This window comes from Clarias gariepinus, chromosome 9 (genome assembly GCF_024256425.1).
Source record: "Clarias gariepinus isolate MV-2021 ecotype Netherlands chromosome 9, CGAR_prim_01v2, whole genome shotgun sequence".
Taxonomy (NCBI): domain Eukaryota; kingdom Metazoa; phylum Chordata; class Actinopteri; order Siluriformes; family Clariidae; genus Clarias; species Clarias gariepinus.
The window spans coordinates 5,950,447-5,974,132 of NC_071108.1; the positions used below are offsets into that span (position 1 = coordinate 5,950,447).

The 23,686-nt window shown below is 39.4% G+C and overlaps 1 protein-coding gene across 1 annotated transcript in view; it reads right to left on the minus strand.

Annotated features, from left to right (window-relative positions):
• Window positions 1-23,686, minus strand: part of plxna3 (plexin A3) — a 197,361-nt gene that overhangs the window by 65,296 nt on the left and 108,379 nt on the right. The window contains exons 6-9 of the mRNA XM_053503619.1: window positions 22,396-22,519; window positions 17,373-17,529; window positions 13,129-13,228; window positions 2,009-2,123 (exon numbers count right to left, since the gene is read on the minus strand). Coding sequence (XP_053359594.1) covers window positions 2,009-2,123; window positions 13,129-13,228; window positions 17,373-17,529; window positions 22,396-22,519 — 496 coding nt within the window. The remainder of the gene's footprint in view (window positions 1-2,008; window positions 2,124-13,128; window positions 13,229-17,372; window positions 17,530-22,395; window positions 22,520-23,686) is intronic.

A 23,686-nucleotide genomic window follows, 5' to 3' on the forward strand; every position in this document is an offset into this window, starting at 1 on the left:
TTGATGAATCAAACAGTACAACAGAGAAACAGCTTTAAGTAAACATCTGTATAAAATATCTTTAAATTAATATAAAATGTATAAACTGTAAAAATACAAATAAAAATACAAAGAAACGAAAGAAGAAGGTGAAATAGATGGACGCATATATTAATATATACATATACACATATATTGTGCAGTATGTGGACGTGTATATACAGTAGCAGCGAGTTTACTTATTTTTTTTTGTTTCTGTGTGTGTTTAAGATTTATTGAGGACCGCACCTTGAGTCTCAAGAAAGTAATGAAGCACATCAGCAAGAAAAAAGGAAGACACTTTTTAAAGCATCCAGTGCCAAATAGAATCATAAATCAAGGTTAAGTCAGATTTAATGTCTATTTATATTATATTTTACATTTACATGTCTTTTCTAAATGTTTTAATTGTTTTTATGTGCAGAAATATTATTATAGTGTTGAAAATTGGTAATATTTGTAATATTACTGGGTGGCTGGAACGGATTATCCGCATTTACATTATTTCCTTTGGGAAAATGCGTTTCACTTTAAGAACTCGTCCCTGGTTGGATTAAACTCGTATGCTGAAGTACTCCTGTGTTTTGCTTTTAAAGTGCCAGGCTGTTTATATTTCCTTTAGCATTCTTAAAGGTTTGTAACTAGAAGCTATTAAAGTTATTAAACCTGACTTACATGATGCCGTGCTTTTGAATCTTGAATAAGCGATTTACAGTACGTCACACTCATTTACGGGTGAAATGAGATTGAAATCAGAAAACAAGCTGGGAGCGTTCCACCCTGCGGTCCAACACACAGCGAGTCTCTTCTCAATGAAACAAGCCATTGTATGAACTAAACCACAGTCAGGCACGCAGGACGCAGCGCGTGTGAGATACCAGCTCTACGTTCAAGGGTCAAGTTTAAAAGGCTTCGGGGTGTCAAAGTGGACAGAGACACGCAGACACAGGGCCGTTGTTCCGCTTCCAGTCCCGCACAAAAACAGGAAGCGTCACATTTACACCCACAAATCCAGTGCATTCCATTATCCATTATCACCATGTCATAAAAAAAACAAAAAACAAAACGATTCCAAAAGCCTAGGAAGTTAATGTACGACGACAGAGCACTTCAAAATCCATATCGTGTGGGCCATTTGAACGCACCATTAATGAAAATAATGTACAAATAAAGATAAAGAGTTAAAGATTGTTTACTTTACATTCACTCAAACATTAAACTATCAGCAACAAATGAAAAAAATAAATGCTTTGAGATTCTTGAGGAACTGACATCTTATGAGGCCTTGTCCAATACCAGCACTTGAATTGAATTCTTGATTCTGGTTGTTTAAAAGGCAGCGCTGGTTGCTTTGGACCAAAAAAAAAAAGAAAGAAAAAAAAAGAAGAAAGAAATTGTCTAACAAAGGAAGACATGTTTCACCGGCCTGCTGAATGCACTTCATTTTTTTTGTAGTTGCGGATTAAGGAAAAAATGTGACACCATGAGACGATGGATAGTGATATGTTGGTGTCACCTATAGTTAACCACCTATACACCACAATACGATTGCATTTATGCATTTAATACACATGCATTTAATAATCAAAGCTTTGTATTAGCTGGAGGCACATTTCTGTTTGTGGTGTTTATCAGCGCAAAAATGATCAGGAGTCTGTTCACACTGTGGCGCTTTTAAAAACTTATTATCGTAATGATTTTTAAGTAAATTCTACAGTCATAGGAGACATTCCGCCCGAGATTAAGGTCACCGATGTGCTTTGTTATCTGACAGCATTTGTTTTGTCTACTGAAACGAGAATTCTCTCGTCGCATAAGAGGTTACTCAAAACATATTTAAAACTTTCTCAGTTGCCCGTCTGAAACAGACGTCGCTAGTGAGTCACTCGAGCCGGGCTGAATCACGGAGTCGGGCCTCGCTGCGGTCGTCGTGGCCAGCGCGAATGACTTTCGACTGGCTCTGAGAGAGTTTGTGGTCTGTCTCCCTTACCTCGACGCTGCTGACTCTGCCCTCCTGGAAGGAGCACTCGGCCACGTTGTTGGTGCAGATGTGCCGGTATTTACACCAGTTGCAGGGGAAAGGGCTGCTTACACAGGAGGAACACCTGCGGAGAAAGAGAGAGCGAAATACGTTAAGAGCTAACCAAAGGAAAACATTTTATTCCAGATGGTCTTCCATGTATGATGTCTTTATTTGCATTCACTGAACTGAGGCAGGAGACGAGGCAAGGGGCAGAATTTGTACATCAGAGCCGAGACACATTAAGGACCGTAAAAACACCATGAAGCTGTAAGTGTGTGTGTGTGTGTGAGAGAGAGACGAGAGGAAGTGACTCTGAACAACACGGCTAAACCTCATAGGCGAGTTTTTAAAGAAGCTCCCACAGGAACCTAATTCAGTGATTTTCAATGTTGCCATTGTGCTCAACAGCATGTTAACATCTTGAGCGTGCCCCAGGTCACACATTATCTCGGGAGGAAGTGGCGTAGTAAGGACGCCGCCTCGGAAATCTGACCGCGCCAAATGTCAAGGAGCCTCCGCGATTCACTCCGACATGCACGATTACTCCTGCGGGGTCACTGGACCTCTGATGGTTACAAGCTGAACTTCTATTTAACTAGGGCAGAAATAGCCCGATTTCGACTTCGCATGTAATTGAGTGCATCGTGACTTGCGGCACACCTGGCTCCCGGACAAATTTTCCAAGGAGGAAATCGGGAGGGCGTCTGCACAAGTTTAGGATACCAGAATTGTTTCAAACCCCCACTGGCTGTAGCTTTCAAGGTCACACTGCACTCTTAAATAGGAGGAACATGTGCTTGGAGATAAAAGAAAAGTATTTTTGGCGTACTGCAAATGCGAGCCTTAAGCAGACACTTGGAGTGTGAACAGGGACTAAACACTTGGCAATCGTATGAGGAGAACGCACTTGTACTCTGTACATGAAATAAACACTGGGAGCAAGCCCTCGAGGTCTCTAAAGAGACTAAGCACTCGGTGTATGTGTGGAGAGAATGTACTTGGAGACTGTAAAAAGACTAAGCGTATTGGAGAATGCACTTGGAGACCGTATAGAGACTAAACACTTGAAGCGTGCACTTGAGGATCTCCAAAGGTCTTAAACACTTGGAGGATACGTAAAGGGAGAACGCAGCTGGAAACCGTTTAGGTATTAAGTACTCTGTGAAGGCACGGGATATGTAGGAGAAAAGGTGATGAGATCCATTTGTAAATTGAATACGGAGGAGTAAACTAGTTAATGCACAAGCAGAAGGCATTAGGAGACTGTATAGAATTGCGAAAGTTTGTTCATTTGTCCGGAGGCTGGATACAACCCAGGAGTTTTTTTACGGATTAAAGGTCTTGCTAAAAAATCCCAGCCCTGGAAGCTTGGTAGGTTGGGATTTGAACTGAAAATCTTCTAATCGGTAGCAGAGTGTCTTATCCGCCACTTCAAGATTCCCAAGGCTGAACATTCCTTCAAAAATAGACGCATAAGCGTATCAAGCTCTATTTTACTCTACAACTCACCGTCACGACCCCAAACAGGAAAAAAGCTGATCTCCTAGTGCTCGAGATCATCGTCATTTTTTCCCACCAAAATTTCACACACACAAAAAATAAAAAAAAACAGGAGCTGTCAAACAAAACTGGACACTCCCTTACTATTTCAAACAACTTCTGTTCAAATGCAATCAAGCTGCTGCTTTCTGTCATGTCTGCTCCACAAGCCAACATGAATTCCATTTCCATAGTTCCTCGTGCAAACAGAGAAACACAAACCCAGTCACATGACCCGGCACATGATCCGCGTACCCTAGTTCCCAAACTTCTAAATCACATCCACCTCCCAAATCAGAACAAGACTTTCATTTAATTGTTGTGGAGCCTTGCTTCAAAGATACAACTAGTGACATCAATGGTCTCTTTCTTTCTTTACCACTTTACTAATATTGTCCATAAATGTTTTCTCAACAGCCCCAAACAATGAAACTGGAAATGAAACAACTAATCCTATGCATAGGAAGCAAAAGCAACAGAACCAATCTGGACCAATCAGTGTTCTGGAGTTTTGGATCGCAGGTGTACAGACTTGGACCATTGCATCTTTTTTTGCTCGACATACATCATTTTTGTGTCAGATTATCCCGTCACTGAAGGATACAAAGGACGTTTTATGTTATCTATGCACAACCATAAAATAAAACTAAGGTTTTCCAGACAGGATTGCAAGAAGAACTGCTTTTAGAAATGCAAGAAATCCATACCTATCCCAAGAACCTTTAACAAACCCTTTCTTGAGCATGTGGAAGCATGCATTTGGAGACTGTACAAAAACAAAGCACTTGACATATGTATACGGAGCATGCATCGAGAGGCAAACGCTTGGCCTGTAAAGGGACTCGGAAAGGGTCAGGAGTGCAGAGAATGTACTGGGAAACTATATAGGTGACTATATAGGGACAAAACATATGCTTAGGGTGCTTGGAGATGGCACTTGGATCTGGATGGGAGTAAGCACTGGGAGCATGCACTTGGTGCTCATTCGCAGAGTGTACGCTTAGTCCCACACTAATCATATCTTTCCCTCCAGGGATGTGCTTCAAAAATCTCCCTCAGTAGGCTCTCAGTAGTCTGAGCACATTACACCCCGGAGATGCACTGCTCAGAATAATGTATCTCTCCCTCTCATGCTCGGTCTCTCTCTCCCTTTCCTAATAGCACTCTGCTGGTCTAAAAAAACGCCTCCATTGCTCGCCGAGATGTTTGAGACAGTTGCAGTGAGAGTGAGCCTGCCTTGTGCTCTTTACAGAATTACAGAGTATTACTCTACCCCCACAATGACGGGTGGCAAACACAATATCTCTGGCAGGAGGACTGCTCAGGCGCGAAATAATGCCTGGATTATGACAGGCCGGGCTAATGTTGCAGAGCCCGTATCTGGACGCCGGCGCTGTCCTCACTTTTCGAAATGAATGCGCCGCCGAGGGTCGCATTATACTCAGGATTCAGGAGTCGCGTTTTCAAAAGAGCCAAAAAAAAAGGGGTGAAGCTGCGGTCCGTGTGTGCAGTAAAGACCGCTTGAATATGCAGGGCCTGGATGAAAGATGCCGTGTCAGTGTATAAAATCCACACTAGTTCACTTAGACCTTTTTTTTTTTAGGCAAGAGGAAAAGGGGCAAGAAGGAGTCAAACCGTGAATACCAGATAGGAAAAGCTAACGTTGGACAACTAGCTAATTGTGTACAATTGGGTGTGTGGTTGTGATCTTAAGCCTGGAAGAAAATTGTGCTGCTCATGTTCCAGGCTGCCTCTAAATCCCTGAGTGTCAGAGTGCCGGATCAGCTAATGTGAGGTGACACTGTGTGACAACCTTGTCCTGAGCCGACCACAGTTATTTATTTATCAAGATATCATATGAGGAAACAAATCAGCTGAAATTTAATGGATTGACAGAGGCCAAGCATCCTTCATCTCAGAGGCCACAACTCCTCCATCCCCACTCTGTCCACGCCCCCATTACCACTCTGTCCACGCCTCCTTCATCTATTTTCCTTTGGGCGCACAGGCCACGCCTCCCTTATTTCCACCCTCATGCACATGGGCCACGCCTCTTTCATCCCTACCCTCATTCACACAGGCTACGTCCCCTTCACCTCTACCGTCATGCACAGAGGCCATGCCTCCATCACCTCTACCGTCATGCACAGAGGCCATGCCTCCATCACCCCTCTGTAACAGAGGCCACGCCTCCATGTCCACCATCATGCACATAGGCCACGCCCCTTCACCTCTATCCTCATGCACAGAGGCCATGTCTCCTTTATGTCCACCTTCAGGGAGAGATGCCACGTCTCCTTCATGTCCACCCTTATGCAGAGATGCCACGCCTCATTCATCATAACCCTTAAACACAGAGGCCACGCCTCCATCATCACGCTCACACACAGAGGCCACATCTTCACTAATACTGATATGCACAGTGGCTCCACTGCATGGTAAAAATTTATGCAAACACTAGACCAAACAGATCCATATGTGCTTGTTAAACATCTGGAACATCACTTTTCCAGATGCAATGCATTTTTTTCCTTTCTCTTGTGATGAGCTCCACTCTTTTGGTAAGGATTTTCATTAGATTTCGGAGCGTGGCTAGAGGAATTTGTGCTCGTTCAGTCACAAGAGCATTAGTGAGAATGGGTGAGAAGGCCCGGGGCGCAGTCAGTGCTCCGATTCATCTCAACGGTGTTTAATGATGTTGAGATCAGATCTCTCTCCGAGCCTTTTTCCACATCAAATCCTGGCACATCATGTCTTCATGGAGCTCACTTTGTGCACAGGGGCACTGTCATACTGAAACAGGTTTGGAGCAGCATACAAAGAGATCTCGTAGAACTGTGTGCTTCCAGCTTATAAGAGTAGAACGGAGATGTAGAAACTTTTTTTTTGTCTTAGGAATTGTATTATCCTGATGCATAAATCGATACGAAAGTGTTGAAACTAATAAATCTTCAGCTACTGCTCTAACATGACGGTATGCCTTTGCTTTTAGAGAAACCTCAATAAAGGACAAACTGCAACTAAAATAACGGTGTTTCGTACTGTAGCCTCCTGTGTTTCCACAGTCACTTCCAAATCTAGGTTGAGCGTTGACGTCCCAAAGTATGAGCTGCTTAATGAATGCATACTGTGAGCCAAACACTGAGACACAATCCTCACAAACAGATGCTGGGGAGGATGAAAGAAGGGAAAAAAGATTTCTTTTTTTTTTTCCAAAGGTTTGCATAAGAGATTTCGTAACGCTGTTCTCCTTAAGCGCACTGTAGCTTCCACATGGAAACGCTTCAAAGGATGCTTTGCGCAAGAATACCATCCATCAATCAACTCCTCCGAACTCAAAGACATCATACTTTTCTTTTCTCAGGTGGTCACTGCAGCCCCCGGGGATGGGAGGGATGCTAGAGGGTGAAGGATTGTGGGAAATAAAGATGGAGGCCGGTGTTTAAGCGCTCCCATGGGGCTTTTGTGAGAGGAGGAAATTTGGCACGGTGTCAGCGCTGGGGGGGGGAAGTAGAAGGGCCTTGCTCCGCTCCGGTGCCGCGTTACCATGGCAACAGGCGAGCCCAGCTCGTCGGATCCACGTGAGCCTGATTCCACAAACCGCAGACGGGAAAATTGATTGTTGTGTGACTGCGTGTAACATGAACGTTTGGGACATGCATGTATCACCGGTTTAACTTCCGCATACGCTTACAATCGCACTCGCGGTGAAGAACTGATTATGGTGCACACCTGAATGCATGTGTGTGTCAGAACATGTGGCAGTTTCGTACTCTCAAACACAACCTGCACAGTTTAGCAGATTGTTTTTCCCTTAAATCATGTGACCGGCTTTAGAATGTTTCACTGGTCTTCCTTCTCCTAGGTCTTTTTCATCTTTTCAGAAGCGGATTCACATCTCTCCCTGCCGTTCTGATGCTAATCACAAACCAAGCACTTTAAATTGGTTGGAGAAGAAGAGGGGGGAAAAAAAAGCTCTGCTCACAATGTGCGATTGTGCTTGCTCGCTGTGTTAAGTGATGTACTCGGCTCTGCTCAATGGCAGAACAGCACGCTGATAGAAGACTGAAATGATCGGGAGGTGCTGGCCTGCAGGATTAGCAGCTGCTTTTCAACCCACTGCACTGAAGCACACAGCGTCCTTACAACGTTCAGTCCAACTAACACGCACACATACAGATCAAACACAACCTCCTTTTCAAACCTTGAAAAAAACCAGCAACAAACAACTAAATCTCCAAGTCCTGTTTTGCACTAGCATGGTGTTGCAGCTGTTTTACTCAATCTGTGATTCTATATGATTCACTCCTTTTTCACACTCGCCGCTTCTGTGTCTGTAACTTTAAACGATCTGCCCCTTTTAGGAAGTGCATTTTCCGAGCCGGTCAGAGTACAGGAATCAGAAACATGAAACCAGAAAATGGTCTTCTGTCCGTTTTCAAGCTTTTTCTACCTAAATAGATGCAAGAGCATTATTTTATGATGATGTCCAGAATATTTGGCAATAAAAAGAGCTGAGGGAGAAAAAAAAGGGGGGGGAATGGCTTTCTCAGTGATTTTTTCAGGGATTTAAGCACTGGTTGTGGGATTTGAGCAAGGCCCTTAACCCCATCTGCTCCATGGGCGCCAACAACACACATATACAGTGTACAGTATATATATATATATATATATATAGTGTGTGTGCGTGTGTGTAGTATTTAGAGTTTCCTCTAAAGAAGACAGTAGTCTCACCATTGTTGATATCATGTGACCGTTAAAAGAGAGACACTTTTTTTTTTAATATATATATATTGAAGTGTGTATACATTTTTGGGCCCCTTTGTATGTACAGTGGAGGAAACAAGTATTTGATCCCCTACAGATTTTCTAAGTTTGCTCACTTACAAAGAAATGAAGGGTCTATAATTTTTATCGAAGGTTTATGGGGAAGGATCGAGACAAAATATCCATCAAAAAAACAGAAAAAGTATTTCAATGAGGGAAATAAGTATTTTGATCCCCTAACCAATCAACAATAATTCTGCCTCTCACAGACTGGTTATGTGCTCTTGTGGTACACATATTAATTTAAGAACAACAATGTGGTGTGTGTATAAAAGCCACCTGTCCACAAAATCTCTATCTTCCATTCAAACCTCACCACCATCGGCCAGACCAAAGAGCTGTCAAAGCAAGTCAGGAACAAGATTGTAGACCTGCACGAGGCTGGAACGGGCTACAAGACCATCAGCTAGAAGCTTGGTGAGAAGGAGACAACTGCTGGAGCGAGAAATACAAAGTAACCATTAATGGCCCTATATGCAAGATTTCACTTCATGGAGCAAGAATGATCATGAGAAAAATGAGGGACCAGCCCAGGACTACACAGGAGGAGCTTGTGAATGATCTCCAGGCAGTTGGAAGCACAGTCACCAAACAAAGCATTGATAAGGGGAAATGGATGAGACCATGTGTTTTAAAATTATGGATGATTGGGTTGTGAATGGGTCTTCTAGCATGAAAATGACCCCAAACATACTGCCAAGGCAACTAAGGAGTGACTCAAGAATGAGCACATTATAGTCATGGAGTGGTCTAGCCAGTCTTTAGACCTCAATCAAATAGAAAATTCACGGAGAGCGCTGTACAGTAACTTCAAGTTGCCAAGCAACAGGCAAAAAACCCTAAACATTTAGAGAAAATCTGTAAAGAATAGTGGATTAAAATGCATCCCAAGATGTGTGCAAATCTGGTAACAACTACAAGAAACGTCTTCCCACTGGGCTTTCCAGCAAGAGTTTCTCTACCAAGTACTAAGTCATGTTTTGCTTGGGGATCAAATAATTATTTCCCCCATTGAAATGCAACTTAATTCATAACATTTGTATCATGTGTTTTTTCTGGATTTTTATTTGATATTCTGTCTTAATTATTCACCATAAACCTATAAAAAATTATAGACCCTTCATTTCTTTGTAAGTGGGCAAACGTAGAAAATCTGTAGGGGATCAAATACTTATTCCCCCCACGGTATGTATATACTCACATATATACACACACACAGAAACACATCCCCATATACATGTTCTGTATTCATTCAGTTTTGTGTAATTGTAAAAAAAAAATAGAAAATCTCTGATAACTCCTAGAATAATTTAAATTACTTAATTTACTTGTTAATTTAATTGTTTTCACTTTTCATGAAAATCAGATAAAAAATAAATAAATCTTGCCATGGTGATAAAATTATTTCACCACCCCTGCCCTGCTCCCCATCCATCGCCCTGATAAATGCTCCAGAAGTCACACCTATTATTGGTTCCAGACCGGCAGTAGTTTGCTGGATCAATTTATCCAGGTCACGGTTGCGGTGTATTTAGAGCTTATCTTTCTATACCAGTATCCAAAAAAATAAATAAATACATAAATAAAAAATCATCATAAAAAAAAAAAGAAAAAGATTTTCATTTACTGTAGGTTTGCATGATAATATCTGGAAGGATACAGATACATTAAAAACACAAATTTCACAAAACATCCAGCCAAAAACTGTATTTAATTATATAAACAATGTTTTTTTTTTTTCCAGGGATAAAAGCGTGTCCTGTTAGGGAAGTCAAGCCAAATATTCATCGTCATGGAAAAGCTGGACCAGACCCTAGTCATCATGCTTAATTAAAAGATGGATTTATAAATCCCACTTCAACATTCATCAATATGCCAATTTCCCACTTTGCATCCAAGCAGGTTTTCATTTTCATGAATTTTTGCCATTTCCATTCTGTCCAACTTTTCCCCAAATATCATTGCGCTTCCAAAGTCTGCTGGTGTCCCAAGCCTGAGGCATGGTCCTACATCTCCAGCCTTTCAAAAGTGCGTGCGTGTGTGTGTGTGGATCAAGGCTGACCCTTCCCATTCATACAGGAGCGTGTGTGGATACGACACCTCGGGCTCTCTCTTCACATGTAGCCAGTCGCCGCTGTCAGCCAATCCCGGCTCCTATTTCACGCCGACCTGCCCGGCCCGGGCGGATGCTAGGGCTAGCAGCATGAGGCTGGAGCGCACTCCAATTTAACCGGTCTCCACTCACACCTCTGAGCCAATTACTCTCATTTGATGACAGGCTGCAGTGAGGCAGGACCTTTTCCACAGAGTCAGTGGTGGGGCTGCATTTCTTGAGCTGGAGATGAGAGCACTAGCAGGGTGTAATTTGCCAGTTAAGTGGCGCTTGATATCCTCCCCTAAACCGAGCGCAGGAGATCGAGGCCTCTGCACGCGGCTCTGCATTTACATCCGAATGATGTGCAAGTAAAAGCAAAAGAAAACACGCCGTTGTCAACGAACCAGAATATTACTGTAGAAGATCTGTGCAGGAGTCTGCGCTCACTCACAAGCTGTGTTGGTTTAATACCTAATCACAGCGTTAAAAGATCCATGACGCATCCGAAAGGGCTACAAAGACGATGACTACAAACATGACAGCACCATTAGCCAATCACGTTAGGGGGTGCAATTAACGTGCAAATTATTATGAGATATAGAAATAATGTGATTTTACTGTAAATAACTTGTAAACAGGATATTTTTAGAGATTTCTGCTCTTAAAACAAAAAAGAAAAATAACTTAAAGTTTTAAAATTAACTTTTAATTAAATGTCAAAGAAAAGTGCGTATGTGTAAGTGGTAATTTTTTTTTAATTAATATAGAAATAACTGCAACTACAGTATATGATCCACGCATAGACTGTTATAATAGTTATTATAATAACGTATTATTATAATGGTTGCCTGGCTGCTTAGTTTACAATTTAATTTAGATGTAAATAATTTAACTCTTTGGTGTAACTAAAATCACTTCACATTTTGAGCCGATTGTATCGATTTGTCTTTTTATAGCGTTATAAAAAATTGACATAAATGGGATAATAAAAACGAATAAATAAATAAATTTAAAAGTCGATCGTTGGGTTGTTGCTTTAATGCTTTTTGTTATAGCTAAAAATACAGCCCCATGCACACGAGTACGGGTTTCCTGGGGGGGAAAAAAAAGAAAAAAACAGAAGGAAGTGAAATAGGGTCAAGTGGAATAAAAGCATTGCTATGCACAGGATATTACTCTATGCATGAAAACAACAAAAATAGGGAGATAAAATAGGGTCAACTATTTTATAGCATTATAAATAATTTACATAATTGAAAGTTATTAATAAAATAAAAAATTTCAAACGTCGATTGTTGTGTTGTTGACTAAAAACTACAGCCTGCACGAGTACCAGACTTTTGGGGGAAAAAGAAAGAAAAAAAAGGAGAAGAAGCAGCAGCTACGGTATGTACAGGATATGACTCTATCCATAATGACGAAGGGCTTTATTTTCCACAGCAAAATAATAAAAATAAAACTCCCTGTTTTAGGGATGTGAAACAGGGATCGCTATATTAGACAGACTGATCATCAGTGAGTAACCGAACCAACTTGTGCACCAAGCAGGAAGTCAATCAAGTCCGCCGCTATTTAAGCACCCAGACGATGCACAGCCTACATACAAGGATGTAACATCTTTTGTGTTCATATATTTTTAAACTGAAATGTCGAATCTTCTTTTCTCTGCCCTTAGGCATTTTTAAAACTCCTGAGAGCTAAAATATATATATATACATAGTATGAAAGAATGAGACGAACCCACAAGTTTCAGTGCATAGCAATTAGTGCAAACAAAAAGAAGTTTCTCTTCTGTTGAAAAGTTGCATTTACAAAGCCGTTTCAACAAAGACATTAGTATTCTTGCTATTGGAGCGGTACAGGGAATATATAATAACTCAGACAAACAAATCCAGAAAGAATACATTAGCAGGAATAATAGCATTTGAAACAGAACGAAAAAAAAAATGCCTTATCCCTATAACAGTTACTTCTATATTTAAAAATTGAGCAAATATTTAAACGCAACTTTCTCACATTATGAAAGCCAAGTTTTAATTAGGGCTCTGCGTTTTAATCGATTATGAGATGTAATTGATCTTTTTTGGGTCAGGTTTATGATTCTTGAAATCTTAAATATTATGTTAAAATAAAATCGGTGAATTCCTTGAAAAAATGTAACAAAGCTTCTGCAAAACAAATATAAACCGGTTGCATCTTCTGCAAATACTCATGTTTTGGAAGCGTATCGCTGCTTCTCGTTTAGATTTTTGTTTATTTATTTTTTTACTGCCACCTGCTGGACTGGAGTGTTGAGCTTTTTGATAATCAGCGGAAAAAAGGTAACATGTTAACCATCAAAACAAGTTTCTTAGCATTTTTATAATTATTCAATCCTTTTACTCGTTTTAAATTCTTTAAAACCACAACTCTAATTAGTTCACAGGTTGTGATCAGATTCATCCTGTTAAAATGCCTGACATGCTCCCATGTGCGACGTTCACAATACAGTACATCTTTCAATGCATTCCCCTTTCTTTGTACTTATTTTAAAATGCTGTAACATTATTAAAGTCTACAGTTTTCAGAACTACATTACAGTTTAAAAAAAAAAAATCTTGCAGATCCACTAAGCCAGGATACTCACGATTGCAGGACGCTGCAGTTGTAGAAAACGAAATCCGTGGTGATGAATTTCAGCCCGGTCTCTTTAGACTTGAGTGACAGCCTGACCACTCGTTTATCGCCTGTAAGCAAGGAGAAGAAAGCAGAGGGGGTCAGAGCGATCAATTAGGACAGGAAATGACCAGTTTCGGCTTTATACAGCAGGGACGCGGTAATTATCCTCCTACCTGCTCGTACATTCAAAGCATCTCTAATACGTTTGATTGCGGACGCATTTATCCACTTCCTCCTTCTCCAAGCGAAATGCACTTCCATTTCTGAACGTAGCGGCCCTTTGCTTTCTGCTAATGACTGCATTTATTTTTTTTTTGCTTTTCCAATTATACTTGTGTGCCCTCACATCACCATAATTGGCGTAATATTTCCATTTGGACATGCCATGATCGTCTTTAATGGAAATATTAGGTTTAGGTAAGTGACTAAAGGTCAGAAGTAGTGCGCTTTGCTTTTCTATCTTTTTTTTTTAAGGTTTCTCTGAGCACCTTTAAAAAAAATAAATGTAGAAAACAACCATGTGGACAAACTTTTAGAATGAAGATGCAAGCAAAAAAGCATGGATAGTTCATCTCTCAACCTCTGCCATAATTACAGTAAACAAACAGCATTACCTGATGTTCTTCCCCCGAAAAAACCTACATTATCTTTAAAACTTTATTTAAAAAAACAACAACTCTGAATTAAACTTGGCAGTGTTTAAATGAGCACCTGCGGTGTGTGTTTGGAGGCATCCGCTGCAACCACGCAGTCGATACGAGAGTAATTTAAACCTGCTCTTCTGGTTTGTCTATTAAAACCTGCTAACGAGGACAGACTGTAAGTAAAAAAACAAACATCAGGTGACATGATTGTTTTTTTTTTTGTGTCTTACGGCTTCATTATCGGAGCTGTTTCGGAATAAAACAGGACTCTCTTCTAGTACTCGGGCGTCGGTAACGAACACAAGACAACAGAATCTCTCAGTGACGACTGGATCTGTGACTTGCGGCTTGTCTTAGTTTCTCTGCCTCCACTAATGATTACATTTCTGGTTGTGAAATTACACACGCAGGCCTAATTTAGTTTTCCATTCACAGTTTCGTGAAAGGCTTAAGCAAAAGTCTAGAAAAGGTTAACATGAGGAGTATAAGTATGCATGCGTTATTAAAGCATCTTGACAAAAACATGTCAAAGACGTTTCACTCTTCTGATAAAAAATAAATATGTAATTATGATCTCGGGCCGAGCGTGACATTTAAAAACGCACTTCTTTGATCCTGGAGAGTCGAAGCGGCTCTCGCGTTGCTCTGAAAGACTAGATCAGATTTGACATTTTCCCCATCTGATCCGAACGCACATTCTGTCCTTCCCGCAGTAAATTGTGACTGACACGGATGAGATTTCAGACACAAACATGAGGCACATGCTAATCTTAACCCTTGCAAGGACTCGGTTTGGTTATTATAAATAGACAAATAGTAAAACCTGCTTGTGCACCTGCACATTGAAGGGGTTTGAATAGTTTTGGCACACTTGCATCTGATTCCTGTCCTTGGCTCAAAAGGAACCCAGTGTGACTTTGTTGTTGATGAAGCCTCAACTGTCTGCACGCTAAGGGTTCAAAGATGCTTTTCTTTCCTCAATTTGGTTGTAAGAAGAGGTAAATAAAGGGCGGAGTCTGGGAATAGAGTGTGAGTGGTGAGTATAAAAAGCCTACACCTGTGGATAGTTGACTAACAAGGACTCAGTTTCAGTGAGCGTCTACGAGGAGATAATTGAGAGCGATAAGAGGAACAAAAGGCCAACTTGGGTGCATTGAGATGTAGAGAGGTATGCAACAGGCACTGGTGCGTTTCTGTAGCATCCCTTTGCTAAAACGCAGGTGCAGACTCATCCTTACCACTCACACTACCAACTACCACCTGGTAACATGCCCACATTAAGTTTCTATGATCTAGCAATATGATCCTCCCAACACACACACACACCCCAACCTTTCCTTTCCTTTCTCATCATAACCTACAACTACAAAGTGTTCGTTCGTTCCATCCATCCATCCATCCATCCATCCATCCATCCATCCATCCATCCATCCTCTACACAACTTGCAAATGGAAACTGCCAACGCTGAGCCTACACCACATGTCTGCAGACTGTCGGAGGAGACCTGGAGCCCCACCTCCACGCACACACACACCGGAAATGGGATTAGGAACCCCTGACCCTAGAGGTTTGAGGTGACGGAGCGAACAACTAAGTCCTAGACAGTTCTGCAAATGAGACATTCCAAGAGATCAGGAACTTTTAGAATACTTAAAGCCACATCTGGTACCAACCAACACGATACGTTTCAAAGTCACCGTGATCTGAATCTCTCAAATGCCTAATCTGTACCTGCATGACCTTTCTGCTGTCACATGACTGGCTGATTAGCTAATTGCAGAACTGTGTCTCACACTCTGAGCTCAGATTCTTGTACACTAGAAAATATAAAGTAGAGAATTTGGTTCAGGGCATCAGGAGTTAAGTTCCCCATGTTTTCTGTTATATAATGCAATAGGCTGATCCCGACAGCTGTTCTCCGATGACTTGTGACTGCAGACGTTCAATAATTTAAAACTGAAAGTCCCACAAACAGATTTGTACCCGAGCCTCCACGAGCGTTAACTTAAACAGCTCTCCTGTTACACTGAACTTTCAGCCTCACGGCACACAGTAGGACTGCAGATCAATCCCTCCTGTATCCATCAGATATCAAACAAATGAAGATGGGTTCCCTGTTGAGTCTGGTTCCTCTCAAGGTTCCTTCTAGTGTCATCTCAGGGAGTTTTTCCATTGCTATGCCCTCGACTTGCTAATCAGGGACAATCTGATCATTATAATTTATACACATTTTCTCAAACTTCCTTCCATAAATTGTTTTCATTCTGTGAATAACCTCTGTTAAAAGCACTACATAAAGAAAAAAATATTTTAATAGGTGTTTATTTTTACACCAACTACTGTATTGTACTAAAACGGCATTTTCTATTTACAACATTCAATCTTGTAAAACAAACGTGTGCTTTTCTACACCTTTTTTTTTTTCTTCAAATGATCTTAGTGCTTAATGTTTTCCGTTAGTATTTTATAATTGTGTCGTTTCTGCGTTGTTCTCATTATTTACACCATTTTAAACTCATTGTGCCTTCCACTTAAAAATCTAGACCTGGTCGAGACATCCGAGACGCCTTTTATTTATATTTAATTGTAGAACATCATAGACTTTTTATAATTAATTTTTCAATATCAAAAAGGAAAACGTGAAATATCAAAGGTGCTAATATCACTGACAAAAAGTCAAAAAAAAGCTAAATACGGTAAATAACGGCTTTTTTTAAACAGAAAAAGAAGAATAAAAGCACGGTGGAGTGACACAAAAATCTGGTGTGACTGCTGATTAAAAATTAATGCTTGCTTTGTTTTTATTTTTTCACTGAAAGAAAACCCTGACTTCTTGTGTTTTATCACTTCACTAAAGTTTCGCAGGTCAACAGTCACCAGAATACCCTTACTTTATTCTAAAGTTATCTTACACTTAATTTATATATACATAATTAAGAAAGGAAAATATGAAGACACCTGTTCCTCCATTTACGACTAGCGTTCTTGTCAAAATGGGACTTTTGACTGTGCAGAACATAACAGTTATGAGAGTAAAAACTACCTTTATTTCTCTATATAATCTCCTGCTACACTAATGCACTTAACCCAGTGTTTCACTAGTGCTTGGAACCATTAAGGTAGAATTTCATCCAAAACCATGGCCTCCCAGGAACTCCTTTAATGGCCCAAGCATGTGGAAATGGCTTGGAGCGAGGTCAGGACTGTACGATGGATGTGGCAAAAACTTCCAGCCGAGTTCCTGTAACGTGCACGATTATGTGCCCAGTTCCCACAGACAGATGCGTCTCTTAGACAAGTTATCCGTTTCACTCGCTGAATGTTCACAGGACGACTGCAGTGGGCTCTGAGCCACGTCAACCGGGATCGACATTCACGGCCCGCACCATTCAAATGTCTCGACACCGCACTGGGCTTGAAGTCTTCTGTAAATCGGTTTCACGCGTTCATTCACCAGAAATGTTTATCCCGGTTTGACTTAAACTTAATCGTGATTGCAAAATCATAATTCTAACTGCCCTCAGTGTATGGTGTTCCTTGCTGTAAGTGTTGTTCTCTGTGTCTCACCGTATCCGTGTGTGAGCGTCGGGACGTCTCGGAGCGACGGCGACATGCAGAGGATCTGTCCTTTAGGCAGCACCTCTCCAGGGCTCTCGCTCAGGTCCTCAAACACACACGTCACACCTGCCGAGAGGTTCGGCACATGCGCTACCTTCACACTCAGCTAGAGCGCAGAGAACACACACAGGGAGAGAGAAAGAGAGAGAGAGAGAGAGAGAGAAAGAGAGGTTCACATAAAAGCACAGTTTGAATTACAGTAAAAAAAAAAAAAAAAATCTCGACAAAAACACTTTCCATCAAAGAGTTATACTGCAGCTTTGGCAAGCATTCGTCTCTACAATTTCATTTGATGGTTTCACTTAAACAGGCAATATTAAAGTAATATCCATGCAGGCATGGACGCTGACTAATAACATGCACAGTCACAGGCTATAACTCTGATTTTCCTAAAAATACACACGCGCGCCCGGTGCTCGTTGCTGATGTGTCGCAGCGTGTTAAAGGATCCATGTCACGAGCACAACGACCCCGACTATGGTTAATTAAAGCATTTATAGCACTCTATTACCGAATGCTCCATCTGAGTGATGGGAAGGTGTTGATTCATTTCCTATAACAGAAGCTCTGGATGTGATTGAGATCAAGCTTTATATCAATGCACTAATATCTTATCGTTCCGTAACAGTTATTACATATACTGTGAATCGTGCCACAGAAACTAATGGTGTGTAAATGTTAATAATTTTCTTTCTTTGTCAAAAGATGTTTTTTTTTTTTTTAAAGGAGTCTCCAGTGTCAGACATATCGCTCTTCTAATTAATTCCTAGATAGACGTTTCGGAATATTACAATTAATCTAATTGTCGTTACAACTCATTTGATTATCAAAACTACTAAAAATAAATCATAAACACCATTTCTTTCCAGAGCTGTGCCTTGATTAGCCCCTGATCAGTGTTTGCACCTGCATGTTGTTCTCACGTCTTTGCTGTTATTTGTCTCATTACATCTTGTTAAACCGTGTAAACCCATTCGTGCTTATTATACATCCGCTGTAATTATGTTTTGTTTTTTTTATTACTTTGTTTATTGTAAACCATAATTTTGTCTTATTTAATTCTCAAATCTGATTGGTCAGAAGGTCAGCAGATAAATTCCAGCTAAAAGGTTTGCATTAATGAGCTGCTTCTAACGCGTTAGCGTTTCTATAGCAACAGCTCGTGCACAAGGACTTGACGAGTAATGGATGCTCCATGAAATCTAAGACTGGTGATGATAATAGCCAGATTTTATATTTCAAAAAAAAAATATTTTTCCTCTTTGTATGAAACATTTATGCAAGAATTCTCCAGTGTCAGGGCTTTGGAATAATCAGTGGGTTTTACACCACAGCAAAGTCTTCAGGATGCAGAAGGATTTTTGTCTTTGACAATAAAGGAAGGACTATTTACAGCTGATATAACAACAGTCTTAACAGAAGCTAACGTGTTTGATGGATGTACCACCATATTAAAAGTAATTCTAAAACGTTAACATCAGGTGTTTTTCTAAGATGGTGACATTCTGGATCTACATCGTCTCTGCTTCAGTGTTCAATCTTGGCTTTGCTTTGGGACCGTTACTCAGAAACAGTCGAACCATGTCCATTTGCCAGCCTTACTCTGGACTAGTCTTCTGTTATTAACAGACTATTGTCACTGCTCCTTATATGTTTTTTTGACTACCGTTGAAAATAGTTTTGTTTTTATTTTCTATAATGTTATTTCTATAATATTTAGGAGGGGAAAAAATCTAAAAGCAATTATTGGAAAGGTCCTAGTTTTATCTCAAGACCTCAGCCTGGGATGTCCTGAAATGCTGACGTCTTGCTTGACATCTGTAAATTTATGCTACGATATACAGTATCCATCAGTAGATGCATTTACATGGACATTAATATTCTGCAAATAGTAATAATCGCAATAATAGCTGAGGGGGCAGTGCTGGCTCAGGCGGTTGAGCTCAGAGGGCCGGCCATTCGAGCCCCACCATCGCCAGGTGGCCAATGTTGGGTCCTTAGGCAAGAACCTTAACCCTACAACCTATACAGTATTACCCAGCCACTGTACGAAGCGCCAATCCCCAGTCCACTATCAGAGGGTTTAACCTCTCTTTCTCATCCATTTAACAAAGTGAAACGCAAGGACGATTCTTGATGAATGGTTTGAACTGGTCCATGAAAGGAATTTGGCCTGGGTTAAATTACGGGAAATGGATTTGGCATGGCATCCTGGAAATCATTAAGGTTTTTGAAGAAGTAGATGTATAGCACTTTCCTCGTAAGGCTAAATCTAATATCTATTACGATGAAACTATTAAAAAAATTACAAAAAGGAATAAATTGTGGAGAGTCATTAAGCCGTTAAGTGATTGAATATCTGCAGGACCAAAGCACATTGGTCTGTTCTTTCTAGAAGTTGTAAAACCGGCAGCTAGTTCCCCTACGTCTTTATTTAGTGTTCATTCCAATCAATACTTAATTAGAAATAATATCTTAAGAACTTTAACTCCTGCCACGGAAGTAATTAACGATATTAAAATAGTTTTAAAAAATTAGCTGTTCTTAACATTTTACTGCATTATCTGGATAAAATACTACGGTCCTAATGCTAGTGAAACGATTTCCGTAACAAATTTGAGTGTATTACTGTGTGTGTTATTCTAATAAGGTGAATATTAAAAAGCTGGGATTGCAAAAGACTTTTGGACAGTTTTGTGGCATCTGGCTCAAACGCTGATTTGCATTGATATGCTGATGCGACCATTATCTGTTGTTCTGCTGAGACAGACTCTCAGCAATCAATGGAAAAATAATGTCTAAATGACGAGAAAAAGAAAATGCATCAGATCTTCTAAAACATCAAAGCATATTACTTAAATTTATCTATACCAAGTATACAACTTACAGATGTGTAAACATGTGACTACTGAGGACGGTTCCACTTCAAAACCATGAAGATGGCCTTGGACTGTATTTCGGTTTAAGACTGAAATTGCCACGAAAAGTTTTATTTTTATTCAATTATTTTTGGCACCCAGGTTTCCATCGGTGAACAGATGGTAACCTCAACAAACTGGACTTCATGCTAAAAAAAACAAAAACAAATGTCCATATAGGACACTTATGATGAGGTTTATTTATGGTAATCCTGTGTGATATTCCCGGAATGAAGGTGTGTTCCCTTTTGAATCTGATTCATCAAAAGATCTAGAAATCTTTTAATATTTGAAACTTATATCTGTAATTTTTTTATTGTTGTAAAGCTGCTTTGTGCAACTGTCCATTGTTTAAAGAAAACAAATAAATATAAATTTAATTAAAGCTTGCAAGGCTAACGAATACATTTTTCTTATGAAACTTTAATGACTTTCCTTTTAAAGTTTAAACTGCGCAAATGAGATGATTTTTTAAAACGGAAATAAGCATTTGTTTCGTCTTTTTTTAAATTATGATAATGTTTTCAATATGCATTCTTTGGACAACAACTGTTTGGATATCACTGGATTCTGCTCAGCTTTAAAGGTCCTTTACTATTTCTTTAAAAAGTTATTATTATTATTATTATTATTATTATTATTAATGGTATATATAACAGAGGCCTCGGAGTTTAATCTGTGTGTCTGAGTATGTGTGTGTGTGTTAATGTTCCAGTTGAAATACCGCAGTGAGTATCTCAAACTCCCTCTGTTTCACTCCTCTTCCACACGCACCGTTTTACTGTCTATGTAAATGAGGTGCTGCTGAGCCATGTCCCGCCCCACCACATCAGAGACATCAGAGCTTTGACAAGATCTGGACAAGATCTGCCATAATTAAGGATTTGACATTTTCAATGGAACGATAATATTCCTCATTTATGTTTCATGCATCTCACTTACACTATATCTGACTTTAATCTCATTATGGTCTTAGATATGACTCATTTGCTTCTCCTTCAAATGCGGTCCTGTTTCTCATGTATATCTCAGATTTCTCAAACGTTTCTCAAAAACTTTGTGTCTCAGTTATGTCTCTTTGTTTCTCCTAAGTGGGGTTTAGGAGAAATAAGGAGAGACAAAGTCGAGCTTGTAATGAGATAGCTCAATTTAGTCTCATGAGACAAGAAAAAGATTATTTTGAGTAACAAAATTTTGCTATGGGGCAACAGGTCAGATGAGGGGGCTCTCCTTACAGTATGTGAGGTCACGTCAGGGGAGAGAAATCTAATTGGGTTGTTCACAAGTGAAAAAAGTTGAAAAAGCATTACAGAACCATTTGAATGTCTAAAAATAAAAAAATATGGCATACATAATAAAAAATAAAGTATCCTTTAAGGTTCATAGATTCTTGCAGCAATTCTCATCACCGTCTGTCATTCAAAGCAAAAGCAGCTCGCAATGGAGCATTTTGTTTTTAATAAGTGATAATTCTCCCTGGGTATTTATGTGCACTGTTGCAAACAAAAAGCATCTCACACAGTTCACATTGAGATATTGATATTTAGTCCAATGTTCCTTCGGTAACATCTACATATTTTTTTTCTACATATATTAAGCTTTTAGTTATAGTGACATATCACAAGGAACTGACTCGGAAATTCCTTTACTAGGTTTAAAGCTGTTTCATGTATTATTTCTTATTAAAGGATGTTTGTGGTAATTATGTTTGTGCTGGTGTAAACAAACATTTAAAAATTATCAAAGTATAATTGTATATTGATTTATAAACTAAAATGTATAATGTATAATATATATGAATAAAATACTGTATGTTGTTCTGGTTATATACTTATAATAAGTGGTGGAATAAAACACTTGAGGACATAGCTGTTATAAGGAAGTAAACGTTTTTACGATGGTAACTGCAATGATTAAACGCAGCGTTTATATTCCTTTTAGCCGCTCCGTCGTGTTTTATTCCCTGCTTAAGCAACTGAAAAATTAGTTCCATCCAAAAGGGTGCTGTGTGATCAGGATCCGATGCTGACTGAAGGTGAAGGATGGGTCATCACCTGGGTGGAGGCCGAGGTCACGGACATGTTCGCCGGGGTGACGGTGATGTCGACGCACTGCTTTAGCTCCGTGCTGAAGTGCTGAGGCAGCTCCCATTTCTGACACGCTTCCTTCCTGGAGCATCTGAACACAAAGGCGAAAGTGCGGATTAGACCAGAAAACATGTGACCCGCGATCAAACGCGTGCGAGTGTTTACACAATACAGTAACGCTATAATGACGGGCTTGGCGCTCATTGAACGTGGGGTTTATTTACACAGAGGCGGAATCGTTCTGTATTTGCTGAAACTTGGCACTACAAAGTGCTTATGTGTTCAACAGTAGAGTGTAAAGGCAAAGTCTTTAGCAGGGTTGCCAGGTCTGTGGTTTTCCAAAGACTTGGGGTAGTTTTTAACTTGCTGCTGTAAGTTATTCGATTTTTAGATAATTTAATAATTAAAACCCTGGGCATTCCGAAACAATCACATGCTCCCTCGAGTGAACGTTTCCTTAAATTTTCCTTTGTTCATTTTAGTTTTAGTACATTTTTAGCTCACCATGTTTATTGTTTAATTTCCAATTATTTTATTTTGGTAAATTAGATTTTTCTTAAATGTTTGCCATACGAATAATTAATAGTCCTAATTTTCATATTATTTTTTATTTTATTTTATAATTTTATTTCAATTTGGATTATTTCACTTCCACCAGTTACTTTAGGTTTTAACTTTAGTTAATTTAATGATGTTTTTTTTTCATGCATACTTTTAATTCATTTTACATTTGATGTATTTTTAAGTTTATTTTATTTTGTAATGATACATTTTGTTTGGATGTTTGCGGTTATTATTATTATTATTATAAATTGTTAAACTTTTTTTTGCATATAATTTTTTTTTTTTTATTATTTAAATAAAATTAGTATTATTTTGGGAGTATTATTAATTCATTTACAATGTTCTTTTATCTTAGCACATACATTTAATTATATATTTTTTTGTTTAATTTAAGTTTATTATGTGTAATATTTTACTTTAGTTTAATTTTATATATTTTATCACATGTGATTTGTGATTATGGTCGAGTTTTGTGCAAACAGTAAATACAGGTAAGGAAAAAGCAGAAATCTGTCTCACTAACAGTGATCATGCCTTAGCTTAAAACCTGAGCATCAGATCGCACACTTATGAGTGGAATAGTTATTGTATTAATTTTCCTAACATTAAATGCACTTTTCTTTCTCTATAGGAATCTTAATCTCAACAAGTGTCCAGACTGAAAGAACTTATAGATTTCCACACTAGTCACTGA